Source organism: Passer domesticus, chromosome Z (assembly GCF_036417665.1).
Source record: "Passer domesticus isolate bPasDom1 chromosome Z, bPasDom1.hap1, whole genome shotgun sequence".
Taxonomy (NCBI): Eukaryota; Metazoa; Chordata; class Aves; order Passeriformes; family Passeridae; genus Passer; species Passer domesticus.
Genome location: NC_087512.1, coordinates 427,286 through 441,361, shown reverse-complemented (window position 1 = coordinate 441,361; position 14,076 = coordinate 427,286). Strand labels below are relative to the sequence as shown.

The window sequence follows — 14,076 nt, the reverse complement described above, 5'->3', positions numbered from 1 at the left end:
ATGAAATTTTAGTCATCCATGACACCCATCACACTGGCGTAACATCCTTCATTACTGAGCACTGTTCCTGCATTTGCTCTCCTTCATAAGCACAGTGCCTGTTGCAAAGCAGCACTGAAATAATATAAAATGACTCATGGCGAAGCAGAAGTCCTCAGCACAGACACTCATTTCTGCCATTCCACCCTCCCCTTACCCACATCAGCCACTCCCAACAGTTCAGAGCAGCCTCAAATGTCTGCAACAATCCCCACTGCAACCTGAGCAGGACAGCCCGAGCTCACGGGGCCAGGGACAGTGTGGAACCAAACGTTTATCCCCAATAAACCCTTGTGGGCACACCAGCTCACCTTTATACAAGCTGTGATTCCCTGCCTGTGTGGTGGCTGTTGCAGCTCACAAAGCCACAGCTCCCTCTCTCTGGGGCAGCTGAGGGTGCACATCTTCACCAGCAAAGTCCAGAAAACTGCAGTGGAGGTTCACCTCAGTAAAACTGCAGGATCAGGCCTTGTTTAGAAATGGATGCTGAGAGTGCAGCAGTGCTGTGGGAACTCTGCTCTCCCCACAGCGTGAGCTGCCTTGTGCAGCCCTGCCACATCAGGAGCACCAGCACGCTGCTCTGCACCGTGATGCAGCGCTGCAGCTACGCGGGCTGAGGTTAAACAACACAGAAATCAAAGTCGAGAAAGGCTCTGCAGGCAGGGACATGAGATTGCTGCAATGGAATCAGGGAAAGCACGCTGACATTTATTCAGCCTGAATTTTCCAAAGGTACTAAGTACGTCCTTTCAACTGGCTGATCCCAGCAGCACTTACACTCAAGAAGGCATTAGGCCTGGCTCTATGTGACATCACATTTTTGCTTTAATGACTTTGCTAATGTTACGGAAAAAAGCAAGATCTACTGTAGGAGTTCTAAATGCCACTTTTCTGTGACACGAGACTGTTCTACTGGGTAATAATCAGAATCCTGAAGGAAGCATGGCTGTGCACTGACCAGAGGGAACAGTAACGTACTTCATGCTTAGGCCACTGACATGCTAATTAGTGGACATTAACTACTCCTAACGTCTGTAAATTAATAATCATTTACACCTACACGCATTCAAGCACTTTTTCCTTGCTGAGACCAAGAACCTTCACACCTGCTCAATTTTCAAGCAACGCATTTGTTTGTAACAGAAAGGAGAGCCAAGATTATACTGACTAGTTCATGGGGATCAGTCACTAATATTTACTGCCAGATTTTTTATGGTGGGTAATTTAAATTGCACTCAGTTGAAAATTCAGTGGGTAGCTGGTAATAGGAACTCTCTGTGTGAAATTGCAAGAACACAGAAAAAACCTTGAAAAGTTTGTTACATGCTTTGTTTTTGAATTTATTTTGTTTGTGTTCTGGAATTCGGCACAATGATTTGATTAGAGCAAAAACCAGAAAAGCCAGAACTCCAGCACTACTGGCTGCAAACGTCTGCTCAGAACGGCCAACCCCCATTACATTTAGAGCAGAACAAAAGGCAAGGAAGAGCTCTGGCCAGCTCCGAGCTGCCAGGAACCCTCTGCAGGAGCCTGCCTGTGCTGGGAAGGGAGCGGACGGTGCCCAGTCCCACAGCAGCTCCGTGGAGAATGGAGCTGGCCCTGCCAGCGGCTCGCATTCCCCCTGCCTCCCTCCCTGCTCTTCCCGCATCTGTGCCAGGGCTGCACCTGGCACAAGGAGCCCAGCGATGTCACCTGCCCAGCCAGCTCGGCACCGGGGCACAGGAGCTGTGCCACCACCCGCAGCCCTGGTGGCCGTGCCCTCCCCAGCAGTGCCAGGCAGCGTGACCCAGACACTTCACACAGCCCGGGCCCTGCGGGGCACAAAGGTGCCACGGGACCTATTCCACGGGAAAGGAAAGTATTTCACATTCTTACATACAGGCTGGCCAAAGTGGCAGTTGGGTAATTACACTGAATTCACAGGATTTGCAAGCACAGACAGGGACAGCAACCAAAGCTCCTGCACGAACCCTTCTCTGCCTCCTCTTTTTAACTGAACCTTCGTGAAGGGACAACAAAACACCCAAACCGCAGCACAATGCAACGTTAATTCCCTAAGGAATAAACACTGTGAGACTCACTGGGGGATGGCAAGAGCAAGAGTAGATTGATTTCAGTTCCCTCACTAAATATAAAGCAGGTGAGGTTTGCTTTCCTGTAAGACATTTGCACTGCGGCGCTGCTGCAAGGCCAAAAAGATATTAAAAAATGGTGACATCAGACCAAAACAAATCTGTTAAGACCAGTTCCCACAGTGCAATGTTTCCTGGAAGGTTTTCCCTGCTCAGCCAGCGTGCCATTCCCCACATTTGCAAACAACAAAACCAAATTGTATTTCACTTGCTCAGTTAAGAGCAGGTATTTTTACACAGTAAATTAAAAAAATGTAATAGACCTCAAATAATGTCATCACAAATCAACTGACTACTGAAAACCTCTTTTTCATACTTCATGTGTTACTAAACCCTTTCAGAAATTGCTGGTATCTAGCCTCACATCAGAGACAAGGCAACTGCTCAAAAATGGAAATAGAGTTTATTTCAGTATGCAATTTTTATGCACAGAGCTGACTCACAAAAGCATACTTAGGCCCTGGATGACATCCAAGCTAATCATTGATTATGTTTTAAACTGCTTGCACTGTAATTCCTAATGTTTCTCATTCTACCTGTTATTTTTAATGCTGTAGGTGTGACTGCACACAACTGACTGGTGAGCAAAAAGGACAGAAATGAGAAGAGACTGACTATTGCACAGAGAGGTAAGAGACAGAAGCAATCACAGAGTCAGCATCAGGTTTATTTCCTAAAATTAACGATCAGAAGATTAGTCTTAAAGCATCTTCGAGGTGCTTGCTGAGCAATAGCTTACAGCTCCGAGGCCTCTGGGTCTGCCCTGCCCTTCCTCCCCAGGGACGAGGGACAGCCCCTGAGACAAGCTGGCAGTCATGGTCGTGGGCATTTGGAGCTGAATCTCTCTCTCCCTGAAGAGAAAACTCCCACCTTACAACAGAGTTGTAAAAATGATTTTCTATAATCCATAAAATACATCCTGGAAGTTTTTATTTCCAGCCCAGGCCGAAAGGGAAGTTGCAGCTTTCACCAAAGCACTGACAGCCCTGGACTCACATCACAGCGCAAAGTGCAATTTTCATTTGATTTGAACAACTCATCTCATTCCTTTGCCTTCAGCTTCTCCAACACACCCTTTTAATTTTTTCATTCCTTTCGGAGACAAAAACCTGGCTGGTCATAATGCTGGTTTAATTAATTTACTTTTCTGTACATAACTGCTGACTTTTGGAAGCTCCCAATGCCATCCTGGTATTCATCCTGGACTTCAGATGAAGAGATACAGCAATGTATTTTACAATGAGATTTAATCTGGACACTAACTAAACAGGATAGATTTGTCTTTGGAATAGTTGCTGAACTAAAAACTTCAGTTCACATGCAAAACTTCTGTTCTGTTTATGTGTACAAAACATGCACATTCTGAAACTCATCATTACTTGACAGCTTTTCTCAAATAGAAAACCAGCTGAACAGCACAAAAAGCAATCAACACTCTCTGCTTTCTTATCTGTAATTTTCTGTGGCTAGATCTGCACCAAGGCAGCTCTGGCTGGCACCTGCAGCGTTAAACCCCTGTCAGCATTTCCATTATAAATTCTCCACTTTAGAGATTGCTGTGTACCCAAACTCACATACAGATTTTCCATGCGGGAGCAAAGAGTTTATTACTGCTATTTAAAAAAGTGATACTATTTCCATCTCTGCTGCTTGAAGTCTTATTCTGGCTTCTTCACAGAGAAGTACCAACAGATACAGTTTTCAAGGAGAAGAAGAAAAATGCCTGACACAAAATTCAGAATCCCAGGGAGCTGCAAGCTAATTTCACTTGCCATGAACTATCTGTCCCCCACCCACAGAGGGAGAAGAAAAAAAGCAAACTTTATTCAGGTCCTGGGTACTCGCTGCCTTGAAAACCAGCTCAGGTTTGAGTGCACCCCTGCCCCCTCCCCAACAGCCAGAGCGCTTCAGAACAGGCTGCAAGCTGACAGACACCAGAATTTAGAAAGGGGCAGGTGATTTCTTGTTGAGAAGAACTGATTTTGTCCTTAACAGAAAAGCTAGAGACCCAAGGAATGGAATTCATCATCCTCTACCTGCAGCTGTCAACAAAGTCCTTGTCTGCAGAGAGCAGAGGCTTCCCAGATGGCCATCTGCACTCCTCGCAGGGCGAGTGGAGAGCCAGCAAACTCCCAGCACTATTCATCTGAACCATTTAAACCTCCAGCTAAGGCCACGGGAATTATTTCCTAGACATGCCTGTTAAGAGTCCAGGTAGCGATCCCTGAAGTAGGAGCAGTATTTATTCTAACATGATTTCTAAGAAAGGAGAGGAAGAGCCGAGCTGTGAGAAATGCAGGCCTGCCAAACTCAGAGGTGCCGCTTCTGTTTGTTTACTAAATATAATTCAGTCCTACTCCTGCAACACTCTGTTAGGGCATGCTGGTTTTTGCTCACAAAGATGCCTTTGTCAGCTCTCTCCAGCAGTTGTCCAATCCATTTTTGAAGTGTTTCCCACAAATCCAGCTCTGCACTCTCAGCCCCAATGATAAACAACAGCAGTATGCGGGATATGCACAGTGCACAGACATTCTATTGCACGGCATATAAAATATCAGAGCTGGCAAAAGAATTTGCAACAAGGCTTCCAAATAAAATTTTTCAGAGCTTGACATGAGCTCAGCCTTTACTTAATATTTGACTCTGTCTGGTAATGAAAGACATCCTGCCTGGCCCAAAGCACTTGTGTAAAAGAGCAGATATTTGAAAGGTCACAAGCACTCGGAGCAGCAGGACTGCAGACGCCCGCTCGGATGTTTGCTCTGAGATAAATCAGGCTGCAGCAGCTGCTGCTCCCAGCCCCGGCCCAGGCCCTATATCAATCACATACACATAAACCTCTTGCACTGGGACACAGCACAATTATTTTTCTTTAAGACTATCAACTATAAACCATGGCAACCATATAAACCCCTCCCCTCAGCTCAAGAGATCAGGTACTTCAGATACTCCCTTACTCGCATCATAGATCTTTCAAACAAACTTCTGTGGGACAGATTGAAAATGGCACCTTAACAAGTAATGTTCTGTGGTCAAAAAATGCAACAAAACTCGTACCAAAAGCTTCCATCCCCCACACTTCCCCTGGCATCCTGCCCAGTCCATCACCTCTACCCACAGTATTTCTGGATTTACTACAAGGAAGAGAAACTCCAGAAAAATGGTTTAAGTTTCAGTTAGTTCTTTTCCTTTGAGAGTTTCTGCCCTGCAGGATGCAGTGCTGTGTGGGCTGGGAACCTCTGTGCCTGCCATGCTGCACAGCTGCCTCAATCCATTCCTCACGGTCACTCAAACCAAGAGCACAGAACAAATTTCCTCATTCTCCTCTGGGAACACTGAAGCATGTCCTTGGGATGGGAATTGTTACTACAGGGGGGGTGAAAGCAGGGAGGGGAGATCCTTTAGGAAAAGGAGAACTGCTGCACAAACCCCAGGGCACATCTCTGCAAAGCTCTGCTGCCTCTGTGCTACTTACAGAACTGGCTGTAGTGGGTCTCCATGAACAGCTGATCTTGGAAAGGAGCAAGGGATAGTAAAGAGGAAAGGGAAAATCAGACATACTTTTTTCTGCTCCCTTACACGACCTGGAACCAAACCCGTACCAGGAAGGGATTTCTTTCTATGTTACGCTTTCAAGAGCTCCCAGAAAGAAGGCTGGGAAAGCACGGAGTCCATGAGCTCTTCCATGGGAAAGCTGCAGAGTCACCCCTGGCCTTGCTGCAGGGAGCAGCTGTCCCTGTGCTGCATTTCAGTGCCTGAGAGCACAGGAGCCATGGAGGCTGCAATCTCCTCAGGGCCGTGCCACAGCTGGAGCCAGAGCTCGCCATGCTAAATACAGCACCCCCGAGCTGGGAACTCGAGTGGGCCGTGTTGGATTGCACAGCAAAGCAATTTAAGCAAATGACTAATCTAAACCCTTCAGTTTCGATCCTACTTTGGGCTTTGAAAAAGTGCCTGAAAAACATCAACCATCAATCCTCACCTGCTGGAACAAAGCAAACCCAGAAGATTAATTTTGCCATCCTAACACCAAATCGAGGCAAATCCAAACAAGACTGTTTACTGACTTGTGCCAAGCCACTTGCACTTGGACTGGGACCAGGACTTGTGGCATACAAAAGGCATCACATGTTTTTCATTTCCAGAAGGAAGAAAGAAAAATTACTATGAGATTACTATAAGAAATAACTAATAAAGATTATTTTATTCCCCAGACTTGCTGGTACCTTAACTAAGTCAGTACTTTGATTTAAATTACCCTAAGATTCCCAGAGTCTTAACAACTATTTCATTACAATACACATTTTAGAAGTGTGCAGAGGTACATGTGTGTCCATTACACTTAGAAAGTGCCAAAGCATTTTTTTTTTAAAACCAGAGTGCACAAAGAGTTCTTCATGCAGCAAGGTCTTAGCCAACTAAACTAACAGGAACATTTAATATGCTATTTGAACGCTCTGATTTTAAAAAATCTTTCCAGCTGACGTAACAGCGAATTAAGAAACATGTGACAGTAAGATCTGAAAATATTACACTGGATGTAATCATAACTGAGAGCAAAGCTACATTAGATTAGAAATAACGATGATTGCTGCACAGGACATTCCAGCACTAACAATGGAAGCGCTGCAGTTGGCTCCAGCCTGGCAGCCTTTGTAAGGCAGTCTGTTTCACCAGCCCAGCAGGCTCAGCATCACACTTACCGCGGTGCCGGCTGCCGCAGGAGCAGGGGTGCCACGACCCTCCTCACCAGCCCCCTGACTCTGTTCTTCCGGCCCGCGCGTCACAAGAATCCTGAAGTGCTGCTGCCTCATGTTTTGATCTGGTCTGATTTTAAACAAGCATCCCTGCCCTTGAGGCATCCTCTCTACTGAATTGCTTCTAGGTATTTCTGCCCTGTTCCTGCTGTTTCCAGGCAGCTCCGAGTTCAGCCCATCAGCTGCGGGGCTAATTCCTTCTGCTGGTGGCTGGACAGGGTAGGAAGTACTCCTTTCCAGCCGTATCCGAGGGTACCTGACCAATCTGTCCCCTTTTGTTCCAGTAAAGCCAAAGTTACCTCCACCTCCTGCGCCTGTACTGCTTGCCTGTGGCTGCTGTAACTGGAGAACAAAGAACTTTTTCCCTGAATTTGCTGAGGGATCTGGCACATGCTGCAAGGACCAGCGCCGGGGTTCAGAGGTGGGAGCACTATTTGGAGCCTCGGGACCAAAGGGAAGTAGAGTAACTTGAGGCACCTCTGCACTTGAGGCCCGATGCTGAATCCTCACACCACTTATGTTTAAACCCGGAGCCGCCTCACTTGCTTCTTCTCGCTGGGCAGCCGGCAGAGCCTCCTCGCTCTGGGGGTTAGTGCCACAAAACATTCTACGGTCACAGCAAACGCTTCCATCTGTCTGCTGCCCCGACTCTTCCACCAGCCTGGGCGAAGAACTTTCAGGAGGCGCCTGCGGAGCGCTCGGAGAAGAGCGCTTTTCACCAGGGGATGCGTAAGGCTCCCTGAAGTCAGAGAAGTGCCAGGGAAGCGTCTCCTCCGCGGGCTCCAGGGCCGCGCACTCGTCGGCGCAGCCGTCGGCAGCTTTGCGCTGCAGCGAGATCTGCATGGAGGAGCTCCTGGTGGGGCGCGCGTCGACGCCGTTCAGCAGCTGCGGGATAAACATGGATGTGCTCCTCTTCAAGGAGCCGACTTCGTGCACATCTCCGTCGCCGCCATAACCCGCTCCGTGCCGCGAGAACGCGTGAGGGCTGCTTCTTCTTGGCAACGTGTGGAATGCCATGAAAAAGTCATCTTCTCTCTCCCGGGCAAGGATCTCCGATTCGGGGGCTGTGTTGCTTCTCCCAGAGCCAAAATGAAACCGCAGCCGATGGGCCATGGTTTTACAGAGAGGAGAAAAGGAGAGGGAGAACAGCAACAATTCAGGCACTGCCAGAAGTTAAAAACCAAAGGCATGAACTCCGAGGAAAAGTGTCCCATCTGCCAAACGGTTAGCACTGCAGCCCTGGGAGCGACAGATAGCAGAAATAGCCCAAGTGGCAAGCAGCATTCCAGGCATGATTGGGCAGGAGCAGTCAGCGCTCCTACACACACGGTGACATAGGGTAGGATGGTGGGAGTCACGTGGCCTGGTTCCCCCTCTCCAATGTAAGTGTGTGAGGAGTTTGTTTTTTCCTTTTTTTTTTTTTTTTTTTTAATGCCAGCAAGAGCCTGAAACAGCACCTTCCCAGCTGCTCCTTTTCCATCAGGGAGGAGCGGCCCCAGCGGGAGAGCTCTCGCAGCTGACAGAGGCAGCGAACACACTCAGCACTGCTATAAATCTAAACCACATCAGATTCACAGGGCACACTTGGAGAAAGCACTTGCAGAAAAATGTAACTACAACAAAACACTTCCATTTTCTGTTAAAAGTTTAAGTCAACACCGCATGCAAATGAGGAAAATTCTTTCAAGCATAACATTTTGGTGTGTTACAGCTCTAGGCTGTCACGGCAGAACAGGAATAAATACAACATGGTTATGCTTTCGATTTTAACCATGCTTATAACACAATTAACAAACTTTTGCCGTTAAAAGGCCCCAACAGCAATATAACCTGCAGTTCCCTTTGAGCAGCTACAAATTACAAACAAAGCAATCGTACATATGGCAAAGATCTCTCACACAGTAAAACCAGCAGAACCATGCAGGACAGCAAGCCAGAAAGCTCCTTTTCCAGATTTAGCAGGCAGTGCAGGTGAGGGAAAAGGGAGCTGGGTGTTGCATGTCCGTTTGTACTGATTTGTCTCTGCACAGAACTGCCTGCTCCTGGCTGGCCTCCAGCGAGGGAGTCAGCAATGCCACCACGCGTGGCACTGCCAGCACGGGTACAGTTACACTCGCTGAGAGCCACAGAGCTCAGGACAGGCAGGCAGGATACACCAGAACGTGAACCAACCACCCTGAATCAGCTTTTCTGCAACAGAGGGCACTCACACGTGAAGGGTGCACACACTTCTTAGCACGTACCAGAAAAGAAACTCTGGTTAACCAGAAGTGCAGCTCCATCTCAGGGCCTGGACAGCTGTTCCCTGCCAGAACTGGGAAGCCCAAATCTTGCCAACAGCTCTGAAAACCTGTATGTGGCGGGTCAGTCCTCTGCCAACACATCTGAACCCTGCTTGCAAGCAGCTTGCTTTCAAAACCACAAAATTACCAATCCCAAGAGCAATGGCAGCTCAAACGGATCAAACTGCCAGCAGCCAGCACAATCCCACAGTTCTTTATATGGATTATGAGACGCAACAGAAATGGGAACAGCTTCCACACAGCAATGGGCCTGGAGATTGCCTTGTAGAAGCACAGGTGTTGGTATCATTTCATCTTATTTTTCAGCTAAAACATGTTACTCAATAACACGGTCTCTGCATGCAAAATAAGGCTCTATCACATTTACTCTGTTGAGATTGAGGAATAGAAAAGCAAAGACACCTGCAGAGACAGAGTGTGCTTTGGTAATTTGGGAGGAAGAAGGAACAAAGTCCTTCCAATAAAAGCCATTTAAGTATTGACAATAAGTATATCAGAGTAAAGCCAGTTCACAGTAAAACCAGTTCAGTGTCTCCTCATTCTATAAACACAACCTGATGGAAACCTGCTCTTCCAAACCCCCCCAAAGCAGTCACCTTGCCATAGACCTCCTGCAAGGAAAGCCATGGCTCCTAAGCCCAGGAGGTTCCAAGCCCAAGGACAGACTGACTTTGGAGGCAGGACCAGAAGGAGAGTACACACAAATTGGTTCAACAATGAAAAGTGCTGAAACTGCCAGGGCAAGGCTGGTACTGCGCACCCAAACTCGAAAATCCAAAGCAGCATGTCTGAAATAAGGATCCCAAAGCTGTCATTTCCCAGCTGTCACTGCATACGAGCTTTTTCTCTACCCCACCTCCCTGCTCCTGTGGCACCTTTGCATTCCAGTGGCACATGGCAGTTTGCAGTGGTCATTATGACCATTATATACAAATAAATATGCTCCTGGTCAGCCCCTGTAGGCACAGTGCCACCGGTTCACCAATTTACTTCCCCCTGAGGAAAGACCCAGTCATTCAGCTGCCAAGTCCTCTTTCTCCCCAGATTACAGCTTGTGTGGCTTCCTTTGCTCTTTATTTATTAGGGAGATAGAAGGAAAGAACCCATTTGTAGAAGACAGATGCTTTTACACTGTCTTTTTTAAATGAAAGTATCTTTGCAACTCTGATCCTAATCTTAAGTTCAGTAAAGGTTGTACTGCCCCCAGCCCAGAAAATGTCAATTCCTGATCTCATGAACAGAGTTGGAGTTACAATGTTCAAAAGGCAAACCCCCAAGGGCCATCCAACAGCGTGCCACTGCACTGGCACGTTCCACCCTGATGTACAGAGGGACACTGACGCTTTCCCCATGGATCAGAACTACAACAGAAGCTAGCAGCAGTCAGATGGTGAGAGCCTCCTCCAGAAAAGCTACTGCAGCAGCCAAACTCAGTGTGAGACAAAGCCCACTAACAACTGTGAGCGTTGTGAGGCAGAGATGAAACCCAAGGGAGCATCACTCTGCCATGACCTCAGACCTTCACACATGCATTGTGCACACAAGGTGCAGCTCTGGTGAGCTGAGGCACCTCCCCAAGCAAGCTGCAGAAGCATTAAAGGACTGGAAAGGGACACTAAAATGATAAAGCAGCTGCTTTATCAGCAACTAAAAAGGTCAGGACTTCAATGGTTTGAAGTGGAGAGGCCTGCAGAAGGACAGAGTGAGGAGGACCATTTTGGTCTGACCCAGAAGGGCACTACTTTAGTGTCCTTTTAGTCCCAGACTCAAATGGTTTTTACACCTCTATTTGTGTTTCTTGGCACGCTCACTGAAACAACAGTCTGAAGACACCTTTAGGCTGTGGCACACAGAGCCTTGTGATTAGTGTAACACAACTAAGACAAGCACTCACCAGTCTGTTTTCATCAAACACCTCAAACAGGAGCCGATGGTTGGTTGGGTTTACCTGTGAGAAAATCCAAATGTCACTGCGAGTTCAGCAGCTGGACAATAACAATCTGTACTAGCTCAGGCAGCAATCAAACCAAACCAGGACAGGACTAACAGGTCTGATGTAAATCTTCACTTGAATTGGAGCACCAGAACCTTACTGCAACTGGGAAGAGCCTGGCAGTTGACATGAAAGCTTTTATTTGCTGTACTCAGTTCCTGCATCTCCCTGGCAGAGGTCTCCAGTCCCAGGCTGGACAGACTGTCAGGGCTCCCTGACTGACTGATTTACGAGGAGCAACAGCAGAATTCATATTCAGATATGGTTCTGACTGTCCATTGCTCACCATCTCTAGCCCATTTAGCACACACCCTTGGAACACCCAGCAGAAATCTCCCCAACACCTGAAAACAGCAAATATACCTCCAGAAAATAATTTATTTAAACTGAAGCAGAAAGACTGCCAACAGTTAAAAGGACAAAATCAAACATAAAAAGAACTCTGTCAGAAAGACCGAAGAGATGCTATTAAACAACAAAAAGTTTTAGTGTTTGATCCAGTTTGATCCAGTATTTTTTTCAGAAAATCTTTGCAAGCTGAGTTACTATGACCAGCATGTTTAATTAAGAAAATTTAGAAATAATATACCACAATTCTGTGGGCTGGAGATGGACTTCCCAGTTTTGAGAAAACCAGAGAACTGTGACACACAAAATAGGGTCTAAGGTGCCATTATTGCTGAGGGCATTCAAGATGTTCCAACAGCATCTGTGAACTACAGCAGAGGTTTTGCAGCAGTGCTGTGCATTCCCTTTTCCTGAGATTTCAGAGCTGCATTACTCAGCTGCAAAGCTGTTTGGTGCATATGTCCCCGTGATGCTGAGGACACATGGAGCACCCCTGGTGGCACTGCTGTCCCACAGCTCCCCACACCCACGGAACTCCCAGCCGGAACAATCCGCCACAGCAGCCCTCAGCCCTGCTCGAGATGAATGTCTGAAACCCCCTGAAATCCTACCCGACCTGCTTTTGTGGGAGCCACAGCTACACTGAAAGGCAAATGTCAACTGTTCTTTGGAAAACTATTGTCTGCAACTGAGCAGCAAAGCTACTGTCCTTCTCGATTATGTAACTGCAGGTTGGGAAACAGTTTCTGGGGAGCCTGGAGCCAACTCCTGCTGAGCATTCCACCCCTCAGAAACACAACAGCAAGTACTTCAGGGCCTTTGGAGTAAACATATAAACAAATAGAAACTAACATTAGCTGCACAATCTATTTGACAAACAAACAGAAAACATGTTCTAGTAATGACTGTAAATAAAGAGAAACTTACTCTGAAGTAAAACTCTTCATTCCATTTAGGGTTCAGTGTCTGCAAAAGAAATAACAATATTTACATTCAATGTTTAAGTTTTCTGGTGTGCAATTACAAAAACATACATGCAAGTGACAGTTTTCTAGGGAAATAAAAGAGAAAGAAAAGCATGTAATAAAAGAAATTGAAAAATATATTGCCAACTAGAAATTCTCTATTGAGTTAACCAAATGTGGGAGGATATTTGAGTCAGATGATCCTAAAATAGATATTAAATACAAAAAGAATTTGATGATTAAAAGACAAATCATTGAGAACCTATAGAAATAAAATCTGAAGACATTTAATTCTCAAGATTCGTTTAAACCCAGAATAATTTTTTTAAACACAAAGGTAACTTCAGGGCTACAAGAATATACTCAGATTTATACTGTGAAATAAATAGAAAAATTTTAAAAGCCAAAAAAAAAAAAAACAACACCAAAAAAACCCCACCAGAAATAAAACCAAAAGAAAAGGTTATTCCTTGGAATAGATCAGATATTCTTCCAATATCTTCCCAGCCCAAAGATTATAATTTTAGCAACCTGACTACAATGCACAGAATAAACGTGCATATAGATTGCCAGCTGAAGTGAGCTCAAGCATGACATAACAATTTGATAAAAAAGAGATGAGAGCTACAAACAGTAATTTGGGCATGTATAAAAACAATTGGACAATATGTCCAATGTTTTTGTGCTCGTGCCAAATCATTCCCTCATGCTCTCACACGGCAGAAATTTACGGGCAGAGCTGACAGGAAAAATTGGCTTTACACCCACGACAATTCTGTTCTAGCAGAGAAGGGGAATCTTGGCTGTTTCTCTTACTCCTTGCTAGAGATCCAACAGATTCCTCATACCCAGGACATGGGGCTGGCTATACTGCATGTCTCTACAGACTGGGAGTCCAGGACCTCGTGGCAGAGCAGGAACAGCTCTTGAAAGAAAAGACCACTGTAAAGGGCAGGTGAATCAGTGACACGAGGAGCAGGGACGGGCTTGTGGGCGCAGAGAAACTTTCAGCTTTTGTCCCTGAAGGAGCACAATGCATTCAGTAAAGCATAAATTACAAGGAAGCACTAAGGAAAACAATGTTACATTTTAACCACTTGTACTCATCAAACGCTCCTGCTGTCGGCAAGAGAGGGTACACACAATTCACCAAGCAAAGCACTGGCTTAACACGGGTTTTGTGGCACTACTGCCCATTGCTAACCCATTGATTCCAAATGCTGCTTAAGCACAGAGTTCAGGGAAATCCCATGACCAAGGCAGCAGAGTCTTTGGTGATGCCTGGGAACTCACAGAAATGTGTCCCACCTTTACAGGTCCCGTTTTTAAGTGGGCCGAGGCACAAAGTACAAATTTATCTTAGGAGGAACTGCAGGAATGGCTCCATACAGACACGGGCAGGGAAACAGTGACAAAAACTCAACCTCAAGAAGAGCTACATCCTAAAAAGGGCAAGAGCTGCACACATAAAGGACTGCCAGGAGTCAAGCTGAGCTAGACCTTCCTCGGGTATTCAAAAAAGGGTTTTCATTCAACCCT

General features: G+C 46.3%; 1 protein-coding gene across 9 annotated transcripts in view; it reads right to left on the bottom strand.

Annotated features, from left to right (window-relative positions):
• LOC135291032 (E3 ubiquitin-protein ligase NEDD4-like) overlaps positions 1–14,076 on the bottom strand; it is an 89,659-nt gene that overhangs the window by 33,824 nt on the left and 41,759 nt on the right. For 5 of the 9 annotated variants that reach the window (XM_064405025.1, XM_064405024.1, XM_064405026.1 and 2 more), the window contains 2 exons: positions 12,500–12,538; positions 11,126–11,179 (listed from right to left, as the gene is read on the bottom strand). In XM_064405025.1, coding sequence (XP_064261095.1) covers positions 11,126–11,179; positions 12,500–12,538 — 93 coding nt within the window. Of the gene's footprint in view, positions 1–6,874; positions 8,365–11,125; positions 11,180–12,499; positions 12,539–14,076 lie in introns of those variants that run through there. The other 4 variants (XM_064405019.1, XM_064405021.1, XM_064405022.1 and 1 more) reach the window with 4 other exon arrangements.